Here is a 21,431-nt window from a genome sequence, read left to right on the forward strand (position 1 = left end):
AAAAATACTTAAAATTATTAATTTTAATAGCTAAGATTTGAAAATATAAAACAAAGTCTTAAAAATTACCATATACCTAAGCGGTTCTTACAGCAGACTAAACATTTAATTTACATTATATTCATATCATAATATGTAGATTATTATTTTTATTTTCATAGACATTTCTAGCTTAAATTTTTGATAAATTGAATATTTATACGAAAAATAATGATTTTAGTTATTTTGTTAAAATTAAAAAAATATTATTCGTAGGGAGACTTGCCATCATTAAATTTACTATATTAATTATATATGTATATACCTAATGATATTTTCAAAATATTGTTTAACCTACTGTATTAGTATTACTAGGTAATATAAAATATCTTAAGATATATAGGCTGACAGTTGTCGTTTTCACTTCTTCAATATTTTCCCGTGTGCAATGTAACATATTATTATAATATATATCATTGAATTCAAATTTAACACATCCATTATTGTATACCACCAATAACAAGGTAAACTCAATACCTACGATACCTCTACGGCTCTACACCTAACACCTAACCTACAGCAGAGAAACTACCCCAGCGTTGACCACATAATTTTTGTTACACTATAAAACAATGTCATTCGTATTATTATATACATTAAAATATATATGAGAATTTGGTATCAATTTCTAAATAAATGAAGCCACACTAAGTACAATAGTATTTGGTTATCGGTTTTCATTATAATATTGATAACCGTATATAATATATATATTTGTAAAGACATATAGTATGAAACGTATACTTAGTTATTGAGTTAGGCATTAATGCATTTTTTTACAAATATTTATAAAATTCTTTTTAGAGAGAGTTTCAGCTGGGAATATTATTTTTCAACAAACGGTTACTAGCTTTATTTGTGTAAAATAATGGAATCTCTCTTTTATACAATAAATATATTTTGAAAAATAATTCAATTTTTCAATCTCTGTCTGAAGTGTTTAATAAAAGAAATTAAAAATTAAAAAAAATGTATTGACACCTGTAGTATGAACAATGTTTTGAACCGATGATGATTTTATTTTCTATTCTCTTAACATAATAGTGGTTTTTATTTTTAAATTAAATATGTATTTTGAATACTATTTGTATGTTAAAAGCACGTCGGCTATGTACCTTCCTGAGTGCCAACTACCTAATACGTATGTAATATGTATTATATTTTATAATCTATATTATTGTTGTACTAAACTAATATTTTATTATGTATTGTATTACAATTGGTGCATACAGTCATTCGTAAAGTGAACGAAAATAACATTCGGGCAATTATTTACCATACCAAGGTAGTATACCGTATACCAATAACTTCTTACAATATGAGGTAACATACCACATTACCTATCATTAATGGTCGTCCATGGGGTAGTTTTTCTGTGCATAATACAAATTTGACCGGTATAAACGTATATACAAAATATAGTTATAGGTATTACATATTTATTGTTGTTTTTTTTTATTATTCTCTAAAGCATTTCTAACGTATAGTGCGCGTACATATAAAGTGTTTATAGTGTATAAACGTTATTCTATATATCGCTTCTCTTATTCTCTTTCTTTACCCTCTCCCTCAAACTAATTCTCTCTCTTTCTCTCTCTCTCGGTAATCGGTCCTGAGCTGAGGAGCAAGGGCGAAGTATGTCAACACCGTGTAAACGGGGCGTGGGTCCTCGTCTCGTGTGTGTGTGTGCGCACAGGTATAAATGTATAATACGCGTATAAGAGTAGATATAGGTGGTACAAGATATTATACACCTATATAGATATAAGAAAATAATTTAATATTATACAACATCAGCTGTTTGGCCATCTTGGCCGGTACTACCACCGCTGGCGGCGGCGCAGCAGCAACGGCAAACTGGTTTTCAATCCGTCTCTGTTTTTGTTTTCCCTTCGGCGCGCCAACGAGCACTGAGCGTCGAGAGTCGATACACCGAGCAGTGCTACGTCGAGTTTGGTGTTTGAAAGTTTGTCGTCGTTGTCGTCGCGTCGTGTGGTGACGCGTGCCGGTTGTTGTTTTTTAAGGTTTTTGTTTCATCTATTCCGTTAAAAATTATACGACGTCGTTTTCCGGACATAATGTGAACCCTGTGGATCTGCTCGGCGGCAAGCAGATCAAGAAGATACTTACCGGGCCAACACTACATATTGCCGCCAAACCCATTTGGATTTGAACGACACAAGGATCTGGTAGGTACATTATGAAAAATATTTAAAGTATAATGTTTATTTAACTTAAATAGTTAAATGTCTTATCGTTTTCGTTCTTAAACCTATGCGTTATCCAAAACTTCAATCCGTCGTTTCAGCATTTGAGTCCTTTTAGTTATAATACTATATAGTTCCTTAATATAATATGTTGAACGTTGTAAAATTGTAGGAACTTATTGAAAGCAAGTGGGTTTTTAGAATTTAAAAAAAAAGACATATTAATTATTTAAATTAACACTTGATATTTTAAAAGAAAATTACATCTTAAATTTTCGAACACAATAAAATTAATCAGAATAAGAACCAACATATTTTTCATTCTAAAATACTACATTTTAAACGAAAAAATCTTGATATATGACAAATTATATGTATTGATTTGATACTGTGGGATAGGTGTGCATCTCAAAAGTAGTCGCCTTTTAAATTCTATAACTACGTTTTTATTAGTCTATTAACTATTTACTGTTATAATAGTTAAATATAATATGTAACTTTATTTGCAAATATCAAAAATATTGGAAATATTTTACGTCTTTTATAATGTTCGTAAAATGTGAAACAAATTATGTGTATTATAGTGCATATTGCTTTGGAAATGTAGAACTATAATATGGAAGTTCTTCTAAGGAGCATTTAAAAGTATATAATTTTTATTTGTTTACATTACATGTCTTATTTTTATATAGCTAACCCCAACCGTCATACACAACACACTTCATAAGTATTAAGTACATACATAATTATCGTTCTAGTATACCTATATAATTTTTTTTATTAATCCGACCGGCTATCCATAAAAACGAAACTTTCGAATAAAAAAATAGATGAGACACGAGAATCTATTCAAGTTATAAATCTATAGGTATTTGCGTGCAAAACAGTTATAATTATGCTAAATGCAAAGGATTGTACCAAAATATCATACATTTTAATACTAAAAATTATTTATTTTCGAATCGAAATATTAACATACATAATGTATATGGCAGATATAGCTACAAAATGTGTGTGTAGTAGATTATTTTATTACAATGTATTATTTTTAAGTCTGTTAATTTCAACTTGTAATTTACAAACTTTAAGTTAAAAATGAAATTGTTTTTTTATTATTACTTATATTTCTAGAATAGTTATTATTTTAGTTTTTAAATAAAAAAAATTACGATTATTAATACATTGACATTAATACATTTATTAATGTCTCTAATAGAAACAAACAGCAGGTGTCAAGGTCCGATGGGTATTATTTAACCTTTAACGTATAATATATAATGTAAAATAACAGTTGAGACTAAATACACTATAATATTACACAATATATTCACTGTGAATGCGTTTTGACGGTTAAAAAACGGACAAACTAGACGGGACACGTGTTCAAATTAACTACTTGCACGGTAAATTGTTTCCTGCAATTAATTTATTGCTATTATTTTTTTCGGGTTCTCGTCGTGTCTCCAAGGAACACGGTTTGAGAAATTATCACGTTTACACATTTAATATAATGCCATCATTGTTCCAGTCGTGCGCATGAATAGCACACATCACCCACATTTCTTTATAGTTTCCATAATATTATAGTCATACTATTATATAAATATTAATTATTATTTTATTTAACCCTTTTTCTATTGTGCATTTTCATTTGAAACATTTTTAACCTATCAAACTAAAATAGATTCCTATATTAATATACATACGTTCATTGAAATAAACTTTGAGGCTTGTCGTCTGGAATAAAAACGTAATAACATACTAAATAAGAATCAACTAAAAAAAAAGCGGACTATTATTGGTCTTAAATAAAATTCGAACTCCGCCGAACTGTGTCCGATTAGTACGTGTTAAAAAAAATGTTTTTTATAGATGGTTGTAAAAACTGATTACTTTGGCTCTTTTATGGGCTAAACATTGTTTTTTTTTCGTGCAGGTTTATGACAACGTAGCAAATACTACGAACTCGTAGTGGTATATAATATTATAAAAATAGTCAACGTGAAATGCAACTTCGCGAGTAGTTTATGTTTTCTTCTAGAACGTTAATATTGTATTATCAGTATACTAGTATACACCTTTTTTGTAGAGAGAGATTTCGCCGAGTAATATGATATTTTAAATACGGCTCTAAAATGTAAGCTAAATTGAACGTTATTTTAGTTTTGATCACACTAAATATAGGTTAACGAGTTTTCTCCTATTTAATGACTCGTGTATTAATCGTACCTATATAAAAAAAAAATCTAGATGTAAACATATTATATTAATAATATAATAATGCACCACCCCTTTGCTTTATTTATGTATATACAATTATGAACTGACTTCATTAGATTTTAATTTTACTAGGTATATCTATTGAAATTTAAAAAGTTAAAATAAGCTATTAAGCTGACATAATATTATTGCTATTACTTTTGTAATCAAAAACAAAAGTATATTTTTGGTAAAACAATCTGTACATTAAAGAGCATACTATAAAAATGTAGTAAATTTAAAAATGTTATTTATTCATTGCAATTATTGTAAATGTAACAAGTACTAGCTAGGTATAGGTATTGTCAAAATCTTTAACTTTATTATAGCGTTTATACCAACCCATGTTTTATAATTAGTAGTTATTTCCATTTAGAATGCATATACATTATGAATTCCTTGAAATCAACATTAAGGAAATAATTGTGTAGCGTTGATTATCGGTACTTTTACATTTTTTAAATTTTATTTCAGTTATTTACAACATTTAATATAATTAAGTAACCTGTAACTAGTGTAACTCTAACTTAATTAGATATTGCTAAGTAATAATACTTAGATAGTGCTTCAATCTAAGGTTCTTTATAAATTATATTTTATACAATTAATCATTTCAGTGAAAAGACAATACAAGTTATTTTAGTGTATTTTTATCAAAACTCTTATAGGTAATACATTTTTAAAGTTTATACAAACCAGATATAGGTACATAAAGGACATAGGTACGTATTAATAAAAAACTAATTCAATTTTAATTATATTAATAAATAAAAAAGAGAGTAAATTAAGTTTGTATAATATAGCTGTATAATATTATGAGACTTGATAGTATATTAAAGTCAGAGCCAAGAGAAAGGCATAAGACAGTCACGTATGACGTATACAAACAATTATGTTTAATAAGGCTTCTACAACTTACAAGAGTTGCTAAAGGTTGGAAGTACATCTCATATTTAACTTAAGCTACCTAACTACAGATTGAAAAAATATTAAAAGTTTTACTTTTGTTTTCTAAAATTAAACGAACATACTATACATTTTCGAATAGATCATCTACGTCACTTTTACTTTAACTATAAAATTAAAGACTAAAACATATAATAATAATTAATTATTTAAAATTTTTGAAAAATAATATTTTTAAATATGATATGGTGGATTGATTCTATTATTGTCTTTGAAGATTCTATTGTTATGTAATGAAGAATTTAATCATAATAAGTCTTCAACAATGGATTTCTTATTATAACTTATATGTTTACAGACCAATGAACAATAATATAGGTAGGGGACCATAAAATAAAGGTTAGGTTAGATATATGAAATAGGCAAATGTATTAAATATTTAACAATATTCTATTTTATAACAAATTCGATATTACTATATTACTATATTATATTCTTCAAATTTCAAAACAAATAAGGTTCTAAAAATAATTTGATATTATTTTTAATGTTTGAAAAATGAAGTTGATTTTTTTAAATAACTCAACATTTTAATATTAAATCAGTAGTAAATGAATTCAAAATATTTCAGGAAAATATATAAATAAATAGTCAAACTGATTTTACATTCTTTGTCAATGTTTCAGTATAGTTAATAAAAAGTAAAGAACTGCATAAAGTATTTACGGATAATAAACGTAATAAAATATAGTTATATTATTGCAGAATTATATTTTATATACTATATCAAAAAGGCAAAAATTCTTAAAAGAAATTTAAATGTATGCAGATTTCAAAATATACAAATACTTCCTGTTATATTTTAATAATTCAACATATTTTACTAAAATATTATACTTATTGATCATGTTTTTGAAAACAGTAAATAGTTGAATGCAATCTTTGTGTCTTACTCGAAAGCATTGGAAAATGTGATTAAAAGAATGTCTGTTATTATTGGATATAAATACGAAATAAGTGCCACTTAGATATTAAGTACAACATAAAAAAAGCACTATGAGTAATATACTAATAAATATATTGGTAGTTAATTCTATTTTTAAATAATGACTATTATAGTTTGAGTTCAAATTCCACCTGATAATTGTATAGCTACAAAACATCATATATATTGTTCTCATTTACTGAATATAAACGATCGTTATATCATAAACGCATATTAAGGACGAAAAAAAAATGGTTTTAACATTGTCATTTGTCAATAAAGTCAAATATTGTGGATATAAGGCTATCATGGATGGTGCTTGACTAGTTACATAGATACTTCAGAAACTGAAGAAATCGAAAAGCGTTGCAGTATAATATTATAATATAACAAAACTATAAAAGAATCAACAGTATGTGGTTTAATAAATGGTATAACTTTAAATGGATCACTTCGTATAACTTATATAGGTATACTACTTTCTTAATATGTATAAAACATACTTAGTAATAATGAGAAAGGAAGTACTTATTCAAACTATTTTATCTGAAATATATTCTCGGATCTCAACTATAAAATGATAAAATCAATAAAGTTTGGTTTTTAGTGAACAGTTTACATAATAAATTTAGAATAATTGTGAAAATATTAATCCATTTCACTAAAAATCATGATAATGTTATGGAGTTATATAGCTCTATAATAAATTATAGGGTACTATTTTTAAAATACATTTTTTAAAGCAGGCTCTTATAAGAGTAGTTTATTGCTTTACAGTTAAAATCACTTTTATTAAATAATAGTTTAAGTATTAAATAATTATTAATTACCATGTTACATTCAAAGTAAACAGCTCAAGGACATTCAAGGGAAAGGGTGGTTATTTCTTGGCAAAGTGATAATATTCTATATTAAATATTATTATTTATTGAATCCTTATTAAATTACAATATGTAGATATAAATATTTAGTCCTTGAAAATAAAAAGTAAAAATAGTGAAACTTAAGATACTTACATAAAACATTAAATGATAATATTTTGTTAGAATAGAATTGTTTTAATTATACTGTGTTTATTAAAATGCAAATAACGTATTTCGTGTTGGTTAGTATTATTATTTTTAAACAATTAATAAAAAAAATTATATATATATATGGATATGTATATCATTTTATAACATACGAATACAACAAACACGGTATGTTATTGTATTATAATAATTATAAACAATTACACATACTTACATTATATATATTTTATTTAGGCTCAATATGCTTATTATTATTAAGTTTTTAAATGTACATCAGTATGTTACTATATCATAATAAGGATAATCGACAATTTCAAGTAAATATAAATGTGATTTTTAATTTTTATAGGTGTTCAGACGTACAGCGTGCTAAATTATGTTGATAAAATATTGTCTATATGTTATTTATAATAATTTGGCTCAAAATTCAAACATAATCGCAATAAACAAATCAGTGATTTCAATTAAATAAATTATTAAATGTTTAATCACAAAATAATAATGATAAATTTAAACAAAATAAATGAGTTACCTACTAATATATACTTATTTACTGGCCATATCACTTAATGGAATAAACTTAATAATATAAAGAGTCTAACTTCTAATCGACTTTACATTGGTCGTAATAATTTGTTAAAACCTAACATATAATATATACATACACTGTTGGATATAACGGAAAAAACTGACAGACATAATAATTTAAATATTTAAAAAAAAATTTAGATAATTATAATACATTATATTATATAAGAAAAAACAAAACAAAATATTGATAGAACACTAGTCATTACTTATTAGTTATTAGTTATTACACAGTTAGTTAATCACATTTGTTGGTTCTTAATGTTACACCCTGCTGCATGTATGTATAAGCAAAAGAAAAATGATAATTTTTCTGTATAGGCACATACTTATAATATATTATGATCTAAGACGTGTAGGAAAGAGATGCATTATATACCCTGCAGCCGAACAATTACTAGGTAAATCAGGTCGTGCACGCAATAATAATAATATAATAATTATCGCTGTACGTGTCCCTATGGGGTTATCAGTAAATAGGTAACTTTAATATTAAAATATACCTTTCTTCAATAATATTGCAGACGTTGCAGTATTGTCTGTGATGTACGTATAATATAGGTCCAACAAGGCAACAAACCAGTTTCCATCTCCGGATTCCCCGGGACTGCAAATCGAATTTCTTTTTTATACTTTTATCTTTACACAATTTGTTCTTTATTTTTTAAGTCACGGCGGCGGAGTCATGGAGGCAGCCGACATCATACCCGTTCTTCAAGAACGCGTCGCCACCTTACCTGGAGGCCGAGACCTGGACGGACGGCCGTTGGTTGTGGTCGTCGTGCAACCATGGATCAACAACCATTTGGACACTGCACTAAGATACTATTCGTCTCTATACAGGTACCTACACGCACAATATTTTTACCTACACATTTATGATATATTTGCTTTCAATTTTGAGTATTCAAAGATAGACCAAAGTACGCGAGAAAGTACGTTTTACTAAATCTATGGCAGTAAAAAAATGTTTCCACTCATCCAGTTTTTTTTATTAAAAAAATTCTTTCTGTACTTTACTCAATTTACTCAATTATAATCACTTATTAATCTGCTGTGTAATTCACGGAAATTAATTATTATAAACTTTAGTTTATACGATAAATTTATAAAATTCCTTTTAACTGCCAGTAATTTACACCGGCTAGGTATCACAGTTTACGGATACCTCATGGAGAGCACATGCAGTCGCAGGTTTATCAATCGTATATTTTTTCGTTTTCTTTTTTAACCAATAAACAGGCTAATAACCTAACCTAACCAATAAGTCACTGTGGGGAGCTATATCTTGCATATAATCTATGAGTAATATAACATTATCATGTAGTACGCTGCAGCTGATTAAAAAAATTATATTAATATTGCTTATTTATATTTCTTACAGATAGAAATGTTTTAAATGATAAACAAACATTTATTTTAAAATGTTTTTTTTTATTTTTTTTACAATTTATTCTATCGAGAAGCCACGCTATTTTAAGGTATATCCTACGGAGCCCTTAAAAAGGTTAATCTTCTTCCTTATATCTTGCTATAATGCACCGTCCGTAGACATAATACGAAATACGAATAAAGCATACACGAATTACAGGATGTACCTACTGCACATTTGAGGTTGCAGAAACAGCTGCAGGTATTGGTTAATCCTCTCGCTTTTTTCCTCTTAATCCTGTCAAATCCTCTTATAAATTAAATAGGTTATATTATTATAATTAAAAATTATAAATTTATGTTTAATCTTCAACGCATCTTAAAACGATTTTTAAATCTTAGAGGAGTTCGGAAACATTTTTTATGAGTAATGCCAACCATTTTTCACAGATCGTCCCTTAATGTCGTAAAATTTTTCATAAGGCTTGATGATGAAAGTAATAATTAATTTTAACTACTGAACAAATTTAAAAAGTACCTCATTCAACTATTATAAAGTATCATATTACTCGTATATAATATAAATTAGCGCCATCCCCTACTCCGGGGCATAGCAGAAACCTACGGGTGCCCCAATAGAAATTCTGCCAAAACTCTCACCCACGTGTAAAATCAACCTACAGTTCCATAAGAACCTACAGTACTACCCCCTTCCCAATGGCCTTAGTTGCCGCGGGATAATTAAAAAAAAAAATATATATAAATTAGATTAACGAATAACGATCAATAGTTTATTACTGTAAAGAGTTTTTACTTGGTTGCAGGTTGGATAGTAGCCAGTAGGTACGAGTAGGTATACTGTTGTAAATACAAATCAACCTGCAGATTTACGTGTTGCTCCTTACCTTATTAGTATTATACCTATTTTAATCATTTGCTCATAATTATAAGTAAACGGAAACTTAATTACTGTATGAATAAGGTAAATACTTACTTATACTGTAGTTTATAAGAACCTACTGTTATTATTTGAATTTTTGAAGTTTTCGTGATTATTTCATTTATTTCATAAATAAACAAACTATAAACTAAAAATATACAAAATATTTACCTTATGTGTATTTCTAATGTTAATACAATACAAATGCTAATTTTTGAATAATTTAATTTATTTACAAACGACAACCTCTTTGTTGAGAGAAAGTTGCTCAGTTTTATGGCGACAGTTACACTTGAACAATATCCACCACACTGCGGGTAAAGGTCACATACTTCCGTAGTGTGTTTGGGAATAATATATTATCGCATATGGCCTATGCAATCTGCACATTGTAATAATCACTGTCTATGTTACGATTTAACGAATACATACTAATGTTTTATGAATACATAAAATAATTTAAGAACTGATGAGTGGTATAGGTACCTAATCATAACATACTCGTGATTTTTGGATATACGAGTAATATGCTATTGTGTTTAAACTTCTACTTCACACTGAATATTCATACATATTACTATTATTGAGCACCTATAGATAATATTATATATTATCAATGGTATTATGATATCATTGTTAAATGGAGGTAACTTAACCAAAACTAAAACAAAATAGTCGTAAAAAAATATCGCGTTTATAAATTTAATTTGGCCAGTTTTTTAATCATCTGATTAGTATTTGAAATCCACATACTCATTCATGAAAATACGATAATTTAAAAATTATTGAAAGGGAAATATAATATAATACCTAGTAAGAAATAAGAATAATATAATAAACAGGTACTGTAGTCTATATAATACAATAACGATATATATACCATTGAACTGAGATTGAACATACGAGTAAATCAATAATCAATCAAATAATAAATGGGTTATCAAGTGGTGCCTACTTTAGTTGTACTATAATAAATTATTATAAATTATTATAATATGTTATGCACTTATTTTAAATGACTCTATCATAAAAGATATTTTATATAATGGTATATAATATAATAACAATAAGGTTTGAAAGTCATTTCAATTGTTTAAACGTATTAGAACGTTTAACAATTCAATTATTTAGTTTATGATAAAACAGCTTATTATGAAATACGTAACATGTACCTAGTGTTGATACTAACGCAGAATTAAACTAAGAACGCTAATATTATGTTGTAGATAACAGTTATTTTAGAAAATGTCTATAGGAGAAGATTTTTTTTTTTAAATTCAAGTCAAAACATTAAAAACAAAGTTTATATGAAAAGTAAAAAATATAAGTTCTATATAATTTACTACTATTAAAATTAAAATATAGGTGTAGCCGGTATAGGTGCCTACTGAAAAAGGCAGCTGATCTAACAGAAGATTGAAATAGATACTATATGGATAAGACACTTAAACGTTTTGTTATGTTTAATAATATACTTTAGGCCAGGCTCCTATATAAATAACGAATACAACTCTCCATAGAATTATAATTTTAAATTGAGCTAAAATCATTTTTTGCGTAGGTTGGTGTATATTTTTTTTAACCTTGTAGATAATGCCGCATTTTTCTCTGTAGAGTGTATTTAAGTACCCGTTTGTTCCTTTAAAACATAATTTTCGCCTTAAAAAAAGAGAAGTTTGGAGAACGGTTATTCTGTTTTAGTAAACATAATACAACAACAAAGCATTTAGACTAAAAGTGATGTAGGTATGCCATTTGTACAGAATTGTATTTTTATAATTGGGGAATATATATAACACGTATATGGTATATCAATAATACGTACATTTTGTTAATTTTTTAACCTTGTTTTCGCAAATCAAAAAAAAAAAAAAAAAAAATACAACAACATTTGTAACGAATAACATAACAGTATAATATGTATCTGCATCATAAATATTTTCACTCGATATTCCAGCTCCAATCTTTAATACTACGATACTCTGAATAATTTAATGATTAAAATGTGCTCAAAACCTGTCTTGCTGAATGGAAAAAATAAATAAATCTATAGGTCATTTAAAGAGTATTGACCTAAAATAAAATTACAGTAGCCCACCTGGCGAGAAAACAACAAATATTTCATAGTTCTTATTGTATTACATTTTTACATTTTAAATGTATGGATATTATTATAATAGTTTTTTATTATAGCTTTGATAATGTTTTGATTTTAGTTATTATCTATGGAATAATACTTTTATGATGCAATTATAATTTTCAAATCAACGACGCACCTTTTAAAAAAAAATCTAAATCTAAAATACTACCGTTTTAAAGAACCAAAGTTTTTATTTAAATATATAATAATTAATTTTCTCAAATAGAGATTTTAATTTTTATTCCTTTAGATCAATATATCACGTAAGAAGTATAGATCATAATACATATAAGAACCTAAAAACAAATTTGCTAATTTTTGTTATTCTGACGTATAGTCTATTTTTTTTAGTATAATAAGACTTAGCGCTCATATAAGTTATAACGCATTTAGAGCATTATAGGTACGCTGAAGTATTAGTATTATAGTAAACTATACGTGTCCAAGTTGAAAACAAAGCTAACATTTTAAATTTATATTATAATAGTAAAAAATCAATTAATTATTACAAAAACATTACGATAAAATATTATGTATAATTTAAAAATATAAATTAAATTGCACTATCTAAAAAAAAACTAACGAAAAAAAATTTTAAAATTTTTCTAAAATCGAAATGTTGACGTATTCACATACTATATTATTATACCCAGATTTAGATTTTCAAGTAGAAATCCAGTTCATTGATACTAGACACTAGTGATACTCACAACCAAACTATTATTGTTTTTTACATAATATGTATAATTTATAATTACAGTCCAGAAACGAGACAGACAGGTTTATGCGTCGTTCTCGATGCTCAGAGAAGTACATGGAAAACAACCAAGAGCGTCATGCATAAAGTGTTTGAAATCTTGGATGTGAATATCGGAGCGATGTTGATTGTGAGGTTAGATGTGTTTTGGGACAAACAACGTGTAGACAACTGTACAAAGTCTAGGACTGAAGGAGAGGTACGTAAGATAATATTATTGTAGAGACCTAATTATAGTATAGTTATGTATATATAGTTTGTATCGTAGACTTTTATTAATTACTAAGCACGTGACTTTTTCCGTAGCCAATTTTTGTGCCGTTGTCTAGAATCCACAAGTACGTGTCGCAAGATCAATTACCCGCAGATCTGGGAGGATCTTGGATTTATAACCATGAGCAATGGATACACAATCGTGTGGTAAGTATATACCAGAAACGCTTAAATATGGCTGTAATAAACACGGTCTGGGTACATGTTTTAGAAAGTTCAGCTTTAAAAAAATAAAATTTAGAAAATACGTGTTTTGAAATACAAGAATTGTAATTTAAAAACCATAAAACAACATTTTTGATAAAAAAATCTTTATTGTTTGCAATTTTTAGTGTTATTTTTCTTTTAAGTTTTTTTAGTTTTTGTTATTTTTTTGAGAATTTTGCTATATAAAATGATAAATATACATTATAATAATAACCTAATTAAACTATTAGATGATTAGTTGTAGTGATATTCTAAAACTTGATGTCCAAAACTATGACTTTCTAAAGAAACTCTCTTCGATCTCATTAAGTGCGTTTTCTTCTTATTTTCTTCTTGTATACAGTGTGTCCCGTGAAGATTTAGGTACCCATTGCAATTATTTTATATTTTAATTGATTTTAATGTTTTGGTAAAAAAGTTAAAAAATATATTTTTTTATTAATTATTTCCAAAAAACTTAAAGAGCCATTTTGTAGAGTTTATTTTTCTGAAAATATTGACATTTCAAAATTTTATTTTCATTAATTTTCTGATTTTTAATATTTTTTTTAGTTTCGAGAAAAATTGTGAATTATTTAATACCGTAATGTTATCAAACATGTGACCCGCCGCGCCGCGCGCATTTCCATACGGCCGACCGAATACCTTCCGTGTTCCTATAATAGTTATGAATTACCTATAATCATATTTTATTTCTTCAAAACTAGAAAAAATATTAAAAATCAGGAAATTAATGAAAATAAAATTTTGAAACGTCAATATTTTCAGAAAAATAAACTCTACAAAATGGCTATCTTTAATATTTTAAGAAATAATTAAATAAAAAAATATATTTTTTACATTTTTTACAAAAACATTTAAAATTAAAAATGAAATAATTGTAGTTCTTATCCCTATGAATCTTATAATAAAACCAGTATTTTGATTTCTCCGTTATGTCGTGAGATATCGCAATGGGTAAATCCTCACGGGACACCCTGTATATATATATTTTTTTTTATTTTTTTAAATACATACTTTACTGTATTTAACCGCGTTTGGCCTGTCTGTTGTCTTATAAAGAGAGTTGAAGAGTTCATCAAAAGCTCGGAGATTGCCGTGTCTGATATGGAAAAATTAAGACAGCACTTGACCAATAATCAGGATTTGCTAAAACACAGCACAGCTGACATCGTGCTGACTGTGTCTGGTGAAAAGTTTAACATCGTTATCGATCATGTGAAAAAGGTATCTCAATCCGGCCAGGCCATATGCCAGCGGATTGAAAAAATGTACGCGGATCAAGGGCAACCGTTTCCGCAGGATGTTTTAGATACCAAAGAAGCGCTTGACCGGTATATGAGGATCGTCCACGATAAAATGATGGTGGTCGTCGACTGCTGGAACGGCGTACAGAAAAAAGTCGAAAGTATTAAGGTAATTGTTTTTTAATCATATGTGTTAGTGTATCCGTTGACTATTCATTAGACGCCTATTTGATATTTTGTGTATATCTTCGTTATATTATAGGAAATGCGATATTTGGAACAAGGCATAAAACACGTCGTCAATTGGATTCTCGGGCCGGGCGAAGAGATGTTGAATGGAAAACAACAAGTAGGCTACGATATTGTCTCGGCGGAAGAGTACAAGAGAAATCATGAAGCATTCGAACTTCAATGCCGAGTAATTATATAACATATATTATTATATATATAATTTAGTTCATGGTAGAAGTGATCATAGTACCTTTTCTAGCTTTAAATTAGTAGTTATAGCGAGTAATTAATGTATATTGTTTGTTAAAAGGATACCTATGGACATTATGCTGAACTACTTCACAAAATCAATAACCTTCCCAACTCTAATTCCCATTGCTACAAGGACCTATTAGCTCAACGGGACTTCATGGATTTCGTGTGCCGAAGTTTTGCTACACGGTTAGAAAGAAGGAGAAATTTACTTATAACGTCAGCTCGATTTTTCCGATTGGTCGCAGAGGTAATGTGTGTTATGTATTATGTACAATGTTTTTATTTATTTTTAAATTTGTTTGTCATACTAAATAATTGGACGCAAACTTGTTTAGTATTTTCAAACTACAAGTGATGTTTACGAAACTTTGGTTATGGGTACCGACATTGAAGCCTTAGAGTCAGCTGATAATACTCTGTTACAGTTGAAGCAACAACAAGAGAATATTGGTAATTAAATATCATAAAGTTTTGACATAGAATTATTATTTTTGAATTTATTTTCTCATGTGTTATATTATTATGCATTGTTTAGAACAAATCGAAAGAGATTTAGTAAAAGAAGGCGAAAAATTATCTGACATGCTATCGATGCCCGTTAAAAACGCCATGGGAGTCGCATTAAACGTCGATTACGAAGCGGACATCGTAAACGTATCTGAAATATTGGAAATGACTAAGGCTCGGTGTCAATTGTTTTGCGATAGCGTGGAACTGCAGCGATTGACGTTGCAACAGGTTTCGTATGTACTAAACTACGAAACAGACGCTTCACAAGTGAGTTCTATGATATATGTGTATTGTGTAACCTATAACATTTATGGTGTGTTAAATTATATTTTATGTATATATACATATCACTATATCAGACACAACTTTCATTAATTTATTGTAAATTAATTTTTATGGAAAGTAACAAACGTAAAATATAACTGTATTCAACAATCTGTGAGCACTGCGTGTGCACTATGCAGCATTAAACGGAATATTTAGATTTAGCACGACTTATAGTTGTTGTTTTTTCATCGTTATATTAATTAAAGCAAATTAATATATTTTTTATACTTTGTAGTAATTATAATCATAGTATTACCACATTGTTCGATTCGATAATTTGTAGGCAATCCAATGGTTAGAAGACTTGTATCATGTTCTACTCAAATCTCACTATCACGTAGGATCTAACGCGGAAGAAATTCAAGCTCAAAAAGAAGAACACCAAGCGTTCCAAGAAACAGCAAAAGTAATGCATTATTGACATAAAACTACCTATTGTTCGCATCTCACTTGACTGATAATTTATCGGTTTTATTATTTTAGGGTACTTATGATTACGGTTGCCAGTTGCTTAACGCTGCTCTGTCCCTACGACAATCCTGTAAATTGACCGAAACGAGAAATTCTACACTCGCCAACAGTTTATGGCAGTCTTGGAAACAACTCGACGATATTAGCCAAGAGCAATTGACGCGGTTACGAGTGTCTACCGTTTACCACAGAAACGTCGATAAGGTAAAAAAATCTAAAAATCTAAAATATATGGGATAGATGTTAATACTTATAAAATATTGTCATGTCTACATATGGTTTGGGATGGCTATACATATCGTTGTGGTATTAATTGAATAGTTATTGTGATTTGTAATTATTATTACATATTTATTTAGTACTGCGGACAGCTCAGAGAGCTAATGGAAACCGTGCAAACCATTCAGGACGAGAACAACAACAATACCAGTAAACATAAAGGTCGATTGCGCAAGTGTTTGGTGTCGAGGGAGAAAATCCTGTTGGAAGTCGGCCGGACCGTTCGTCTCGGGCGCATGCTCAAAACTAGACTTCGCGAGCCTCTTTGCGTTCAACAAAAGTAACAAAAAAAAATTAATAAAAGATTAGAAAAAGCAACACAGATGCTGTGTATAATATAATGTTTATATTTATAAAAAAATATCCGATGTTATGTATGTATGTGCGGTTTTCAGGAACGAAGACGTACGGTACCTCAACGAGAGTGCGGTGGATTCGGTTTGTCAGAAACTGTCCGTGGTCACCGAACTTGCCGAACAATTAGACTTTACCCTATCCGGATTGGCCCAGAGTACGATTACACACGTGCTAGATGATTCTAGCGGTAACGTTACACAGGCGAGTTTATAAATATTTATGACTTAATCCAATAATATACGAGATACGACTATCCTATATGATACCTTTCCATATTGGCATCATGAATGCATAAAAAAGTGAGATATAGAGATAAACCCCAGTCCTCACGTCAACGTTTTTATACATTAGTTTATTCATTAGGAATCGTTGAAATGTATAGTTTTAAATTCTTCGTTGATTAATAACTTATGAACGATTGTTAATAATGCATGATGATAATAAATATTAATTAACACGCGAATCTGTTGGTGCCATAGGAGTGGTATGTGAATCTGAACAAATCGCCTGACAAAAATAAGGACTGCGTGACGGCGACGACGAAAATGGAAGAGAACATCCTCTGCGGGAGTAGCCGGTCAGACGCCGAAGACTTTGTGACGGCTTCAGACTGTACCGGTACGCCGCCTTCCAGGTCATCTTCGTCGTACCACACGCCGTCCGAAGGCGAAGCGACTTCCAATTCACCGTGGTGGGAACTCGACACCATCATTGACGCCGAAACGACGATGGACAGTTCCAAGTGTATGCAGCTAACGGATGAATCTCAACAGGTATAAAATTTTAATTTTTAAAAATGTTTGTTTCATCATTATAGGTATTTTTCAAATAATAGTTTAACCTATACGATTTATATTTTTTATTTCCTAATCTGAAGCGGAATTCTATTCTAAAAAAAGCGGGTAAGTCGTGGATGTCGCTCTGCTGTATAGTAGCTAGGTTAAAAGTGGGTTACTGTAATGGATGGAATTAAATTTGAATCCAATGATATTATTATATCATTGTATACGAAAAACGATTCTGAACGAAGACAGTTTATCTGTCTAGGATATATTATAGATTATTAAAAATTTTCAAATCTTAGATTTAAAAAGAAAATTTTTTATGAATTTCTAGTTTAAAATAATTTGTGAATTTTCGTGATTTTTACTTATGTTGTCAAAATTCAAACTTTGAACGCTTGTAAAAAAAAATTGTGCCAATATATTTCTTTTATTTTTCACCTGCTATTGTAAAAATGTGTTAGAAGCCTTAAAATGAGTTTTATATAAAAAAATTTTTTTGTAAATACATATTATTATTTTGATACGTACTATGTATAATTTAGATTTGACTGATTTGGAACTATGTGTGTAGTACGAAAATTTGAATACTTTAGGGACTGGTGGCATATACGCATATATAGTCCTCTAAGTTAATACTTATTTTTATTTATTACTGCTATAACCAAAAGAACCGGTAAGAATCATGTAAAGAAAATGCCAATCTTAATAACTGGTAAAATTTTCAAGTATCTAGGACTCATACTTTTTGAATAATAACAAATATTTAAAATCGTTTCAGGATAAATCGTTATCGTTACGCTATTTCGTAAAAATTTAAAATTCAAACGCAATTAAAATTTTTCCTATAATGACGCTTCGAGTTTTCTCTATAGCTACTTGAAGTAAAACTTATGGAAAACTTAGTGATGTATTCTTAATCTTTAGTTATAAACACAAAAAATTTTATGATTTTTCAGCTTCAAAATTACTTGCAAATTTTCACATTTTCGACAGATTTCGTAAAAATTTGAACTATAAACGCTTATAAAAAAAATTGTGCCTATGTATTCTTATAATTTTTTAATCACTTTAAGAATAACTTATGAGGAACTTTGTATTAAATTTTCAAGTATTTTGATAGGGCCAAAAAAATTTTATCAACACTTAAAAAAAAAATTTTCAGACAAATTGAAAATTTCAGTCGTCTATAAATATCTCAAAAAAAGTCAAAATATTTTGAAAATTTAATCATGTAAAGAAAACACCAATCCTAATAACTGGTAAAATTTTCAAGTATCTAGGACTTATACTTTATGAATAATAACAAATATTTAAAATCGTTTCAGGATAAATCGTTATCGTTACGCTATTTCGTAAAAATTTAAAATTCAAACGCACTTAAAATTTTTTCTATAATGATACTTCGAGTTTTCTCTATAGCTACTTGAAGGAAAACTTATGGAGAACTTAGTGTTGTATTTTTAATCCTTAGTTATAAACGCAAAAAATTTTATGATTTTTCAACTTCAAAATTACTTGCAAATTTTCGCGTTTTCGACAGATTTCGTAAAATTTTGAACTATAAAAGCTTATTAAAAAAAATTGTGACTTACGATTTTTAATTTTTTTTAGCTACAATAAGAAAAACTCATAAGAAACCTTGTATTAAATTTTCAAGTTTTTTTGGTCGTCCAACATTTTTTTACCGACACTTCAAAAAAAAATTCTCAAAAAAAGTGTAAATTTCAGTGGTCTATAAATAACTCAAAAAATGTCAAAAATTTTTGAAAATTAAACTGTATATAGAGAACACTAACATAAACATTTGGTGAAAATTTCAAGTATTTAAAGTGATTATTTTTTGAATTACAACCATATAAAAAAATCGATTTGGTCGAAAACTGATTTTGTGTAACCTAACCACTTGGTGGTCATTTAAGTGGAAATAAATAATGATTAAAAAATATACTAGGCTTAATCAATTAACTCATAAACAATAAATAATTATAAATTAACTTTATAACAAATCACTGTCGTCTGTCACGAAGCCCGTGGTTTGAACGATGATTTATTCCTAAATAATTGAAATTACCTATTAAATTTCAGTTTAATATTTTTTTTTAAATTTAATCTTTTAATAACTTTTTTGACAAGTTCGAAAATTAGTACGAATGCCAAATGTAGTAATTAGAATGATTCACATTTGCAGGATATCGACGTGAAAACCGAACTGGAAGAAAACGAGTCGGAATCACCGAATACCAGTGATCTACAATTGAATACCGAAGACGTCGCCGCCATAGAGAAGAGTCTACCGATTCTGGACGAACAAGTCAGCAGCGACGCAATAGACGAAGGAATTATTATTTTACAAGGTTCGGAATATGAACAAGAAACCAATAACAACGATTGTACATTTTACAAACAAAATTTAGCCAAACAAGCACTAGCCGGAGTGTTCTAGGGTATCTATTATAGGTACCTGTTTAAAAACTGTTTAATTATTTTTATTTATGTTTTAATTTTATGTTTATAACGCACTTATGCACCAACAAGACTGGTTCACGAGACAAGCGTCTGATTTTTAATTATGTTTAAGATGCAATATTATTATTTTATATTTTTTCTCTGTTATTAATTTATTATATTTAAAATATTAAATTATTATATCACCAAAAAACTTCAATTATAAATACCTACCTATATATATGTAATATGTAAAACTGGGTAATACACCTACTGTATTAGTCAAAAACTGTAGTTTGTTGTTTATTTTAATTTATAATTAATATATATTATAGTTTTATTTTTTGTAAACATTTATATTTACTATCATTATTATTATTTAAATAAATCAAAAACGTGTTGAATTAATTATCTATTGTTTATTATTATCATACAAATTGTATGATACAATAACAATGGAAAATTACGAAAGTACATTTAAATACTTTTTCGTCGATTGTACCTATACTTGTTGTCTTTTAACAAAAATGTTATTTCAGAATTTTGAGTGGAATATAAAATAATTTACCAATAAGGTAATAAACTAATAACGAACCATAATCATTAAATATAAACACTGTCGTGTAGCGGTGAATCCTTACAAGTTATTAGTTTGAATGTTTTTATCGGTAATAAGGTAATATTATAATATTATTTTATAACCAAAAGATCACAAAGGGTAACTTTATATAGAATTTAAAAATAAGAATTACAATTATTGTCTGTAGTAACTGGCATTCTATTTCACATCGCTCGTCTTCGCAGAGTTAAACGCGTCAATG

At 28.0% G+C, this 21,431-nt stretch overlaps 1 protein-coding gene across 2 annotated transcripts; it reads left to right on the forward strand.

Moving 5' to 3' along the window:
• The first annotated feature begins 1,938 nt into the window (after positions 1–1,938).
• On the forward strand, positions 1,939–21,018 carry LOC107168392 (SEC14 domain and spectrin repeat-containing protein 1-B). Of its 2 annotated transcripts, none has more exons than XM_015517786.2 (15): positions 1,939–2,232; positions 8,685–8,858; positions 13,227–13,422; positions 13,530–13,643; positions 14,766–15,119; positions 15,213–15,368; positions 15,492–15,683; positions 15,772–15,886; positions 15,972–16,213; positions 16,557–16,679; positions 16,757–16,948; positions 17,104–17,303; positions 17,419–17,581; positions 17,860–18,153; positions 20,354–21,018. In XM_015517786.2, exons 2-15 carry the CDS (start codon positions 8,701–8,703, stop codon positions 20,606–20,608), a joined length of 2,754 nt encoding a protein of 917 aa, XP_015373272.1. In that variant the 5' UTR covers positions 1,939–2,232; positions 8,685–8,700; the 3' UTR covers positions 20,609–21,018. The 2 variants fall into 2 exon arrangements, with proteins under 2 accessions (XP_015373272.1, XP_015373271.1); XM_015517785.2 differs by having other exon boundaries at positions 1,939–2,228.
• Positions 21,019–21,431: the final 413 nt, after the last annotated feature.

The sequence above is a fragment of the Diuraphis noxia genome, unplaced genomic scaffold (genome assembly GCF_037042655.1).
Source record: "Diuraphis noxia isolate RWA-SAM2 unplaced genomic scaffold, SU_Dnox_SAM2 contig0002, whole genome shotgun sequence".
Lineage (NCBI taxonomy): Eukaryota > Metazoa > Arthropoda > Insecta > Hemiptera > Aphididae > Diuraphis > Diuraphis noxia.